Source organism: Nicotiana sylvestris, chromosome 9, assembly GCF_000393655.2.
Source record: "Nicotiana sylvestris chromosome 9, ASM39365v2, whole genome shotgun sequence".
In the NCBI taxonomy this organism is placed as follows: domain Eukaryota; kingdom Viridiplantae; phylum Streptophyta; class Magnoliopsida; order Solanales; family Solanaceae; genus Nicotiana; species Nicotiana sylvestris.
The window spans coordinates 60,140,845-60,144,727 of NC_091065.1; the positions used below are offsets into that span (position 1 = coordinate 60,140,845).

The 3,883-nt window shown below is 37.2% G+C and overlaps 1 protein-coding gene across 1 annotated transcript; it reads left to right on the top strand.

The window, feature by feature from the left end:
• The first annotated feature begins 1,107 nt into the window (after positions 1 to 1,107).
• On the top strand, positions 1,108 to 3,412 carry LOC104237264 (pentatricopeptide repeat-containing protein At2g17525, mitochondrial). Its single transcript, XM_009791367.2, has one exon. It carries the CDS (start codon positions 1,401 to 1,403, stop codon positions 3,276 to 3,278), a length of 1,878 nt encoding a protein of 625 aa, XP_009789669.1. The 5' UTR covers positions 1,108 to 1,400; the 3' UTR covers positions 3,279 to 3,412.
• Positions 3,413 to 3,883: the final 471 nt, after the last annotated feature.

Sequence of the window (3,883 nt, forward strand, 5' to 3'; positions counted from 1 at the left end):
AACCCCTCCAAACCCGAACTAACCATCCCCGCAAGTTATAAAATAGTAAAAGCACATATGCAGAGTCTTATTTAGGGGAACCAGGATCTAGTCGGGTCGTTACATAACATGTATTAGGAACATCTAAAATACTGTTAATACAAATATATTTGAATACACTGAATATAAAATAGTGAATACAGTAAATACAAAACATTGAATCTAATGAATGCAACAGTAAAAAAAATATTGAAACACACTAAATACAAAAGTTAAATACACTAGTGATATACAACTGAAAAATCATTCTAATTAATTGAGTTGACAATGAGGCATGTCAGAATTGATTTTGTTGAGTTATATTAGGAGTGTATCACGCTAATTGATATTATTTCTGTTATTAGATAGCTGGACGTACCTATTTTAAGGTGATTGACGCTACTCTATTCATGAATACATGGCACGAATACATACGAATACATGTGCATACATCTGGACTGCCCTGATTTTAGGCGCTTTTTTGTTGTTGTATTCATGAATACAACAACACGAATACAACGAATACACTACCGTAATAACTGAATAGTAGCTATAGGAAGTAATTATGTATATAGTAACTATAAGAAGTTAATAGCCACTAAACAATAGTGATTTTTGAAAATCATGAAGGCAAAACGAGTCAATTTGCCCCCTCTCCCCGCCCCCTGCGCGCGAGATATACATGAGGCCTAATCCAAATATGGTTTTGCAAAATTATTTCTTCTTTCTTTATAACTGTCATTCTTTAATTTTTGTAACAACTCCATTTTAATTTCTGTAACAACTACAGATTAATTTCTTCATCTGTAACTTTCCAACAACTTTGCCTACCAAAGACAACCTCCTCTTTTTCTAGGCAATTATTTTGTGCAAATTCTAAACTTCCAGCTACGAGTGCACGTGTTTGCTATGGAACTTTGGGGAGCGGCCGATCTTAACGATTTGCATCCAATCGGGTCGAAATCACGCAGTTGCCTTCCCACAATACAGCTTGTAGAAATTCCTAATTCCGCAGTAAATATTAAAATCTGGCAAATGTGTAATTTAGGCCAAAGCTTCTCTTGTTCGTTTATCTCGAAAACCCATTTCCAATGCGTCTTGTTAATTTAAATGTACTCAAATCATTCTTCGTTCTTTCTTAGGGTGCTAATTTTATTTTTATATTTGGGTTGAAAGGGTGCTATTTGGATTTCGCTTTAAAATAGACCATTGATTATGACCTGCCAATTTTCCTCTTTGCTTCCCTTGTTCCTCTGAGGAGGGTCCGCAAGAATGTAGTCTTTGGACGAAATTTGCTTACCATTTGCTTCTTTCTTCATCTCTGTCTACATTTACTATTTATCATCTCAATTATTTGATTTCTTCCTGAATTGAATAGCCACATGCACAAAGCCTATAAACTCTCGGTCTGTTTCAGCAGCCGAATTCATCGAACATTTCTCACTAAATCAGAACCAGTGTTAAGCAGTCCCGTCCCAACTCAAGAAAACATCACCCGTTTAATTTTAGAACAAAAATCTGCAACTGAAGCTCTTCAAGCCTTTAGATGGGCATCCGAGCTTCGCAATTTCACGCACAATCAGTCTACTTACAGAGCTTTAATCTACATGCTCTGCTATTTTCGTCGTTTTGATACTGCCCAGGAGATGCTCGATGAAATGCCTAGCTCAATTGGGTCAACCCCAGATGAGGATATCTTCATCACTATTATACATGGCCTTGGCCGCGCTCGAATGATTAAACAAGTCATTAAAGTTCCTGAATTGGTGTTTAAGTTTGAAAAGAAGCCAACTCTAAAGCTTTATAATTCAATTCTTGATGTTCTTGTTAAGAAAGATATTGACATTGCTAGAGAATTCTATAGGATGAAAATGATGGGAAGTGGAATTCAGGGTGATGACTATACTTATGGGATTTTGATGAAAGGACTTTGCTTGACTAATAGGATTGGTGATGGGTTTAAGCTTCTTCAAGTGATGAAAACTCGTGGCATTAAGCCAAATACTGTGATTTATAATACACTTATACATGCACTCTGCAAGAATGGGAAGGTAGGGAGAGCTAGGAGTTTGATGAGAGAATTGGTTGAACCAAGTGATGTGACTTTTAACATTTTGATATCTGCATATTGTGGAGAGCGGAACTTAGTACAGGCTTTGGTGATGCTGGAAAAGAGCTTTAGTAAAGGGTATATTCCTGATGTAATTACGGTGACTAAAGTGGTGGAACTTCTTTGTAATGACGGACGTGCTTCAGAGGCAGTGGAGGTACTAGAAAGTGTTGAGCAAAGAGGAGGAATTGTTGATGTTGTTGCTTATAACACTTTGATTAATGGGTTTTGTAGATTAGGGAATGTGAAAGTTGGTTGTCGTCTTTTGAAGGAGATGGAGTTGAAAGGGTGCCTGCCAAATGCAGATACATATAATGGTTTGATATCTGGTCTCTGTGACTCCAAGATGTTGAATTTGGCACTTGACATGTTCAATGAAATGAAAAGGATTGGGATAAATTGGAATTTTGTCACGTACGATACTCTTATCCATGGATTGTGTTCGAGTGGGAGAGTGGAAGATGGATTGAAGATCTTGGAATTAATGGAGGATGATAAAGGGGCTTCAGCATTTCATATTGGTCCGTATAATGGTATTATGTATGGTCTTTACAAGGAAAACCGTTTGGAAGAAGCACTTGCATTTTTAAGGAAGATGGAAAATTTGTATCCACGAGCTGTGGATAGGAGCGTGAGAATACTTGGTTTTTGTCAAAATGGAAGCATTGATGAAGCAAGGAGGGTCTATGATCAGATGGTTGGGGAAGGTGTTATGCCAAGTGCTCTTATTTATGCAAACTTAATTAGTGGATTCTGCAGCAAAGGATGTGTAAGAGAAGCACTTGAGCTGATGAATGAGATGATTGGGCATGGTTATCTTCCTGTTGCATCAACTTTCAATGCTCTGATAAATCTGCTTTGCAGGCAGGGTAGAGTTGGAAAGGCATCAAAGTTGATGGAGGACATCATAGGTAGAGGCTGTTTGCTGGACTACGGGAGCTACAGTCCATTAATTAATGTTTTTTGCAGCAATGGAGATTTCCACAAAGCATTTATGTTCTTTTTGCAAATGGTAGAAAAGGGTATAGTTCCTGATTACCATTCATGGAATAAATTACTTCTGTGCCTTTGCCAACAAAAAAGTTGGCTTGAAGGAAATAACAAGATCTGCCGTTTAAGTAGCCAACTGCAGGCTATTATACAGACATGATCTTTTACTATGTATGGGCTGTCTGGCGTAGCGTTCATTGTGATCTTTTCAAAGCTTTGGTATTTTCTGTGAAAAATTGGTCAAACAAAATACACTTAAGTTGTCAAGATGGCAGCACTGGCCACTGTACAGATTATCTCCGCGTCTATAGACGTCTTTACAGACAAGATGATGTTAGAACCAAAATACTCTTAAGGATAAACACCATCATCTTATCCCTAGAATTACCTACCATCATCTTATTCCTAGAATTACCATATCAATCATCAAGAACAAAAACTAGATGCGGAAACGTACCTGAATCCATGAGACTAAGCATGTCTATTTTCAACCAGTACAATTGAGAAATAAGTCAGGGTAATAAATAAACTGAATACTTTAGTTCTACAGAATAACCTCAAGTATGCTCACACTGAAACCATAACCTGAATGTTAAACTGAAATCCACAATTGTGTATATATAAAGAACATTTAAGATGTTAAAAATTCCCACTGAAACTGGATATTATCAAATGACATGAAACCCATATGAGCAGTATGCCCATGAAAGACCTGGTGGTAGTCCCTTAATAAATGGGTCCACAACCATGGAGTTTGTACCAGTA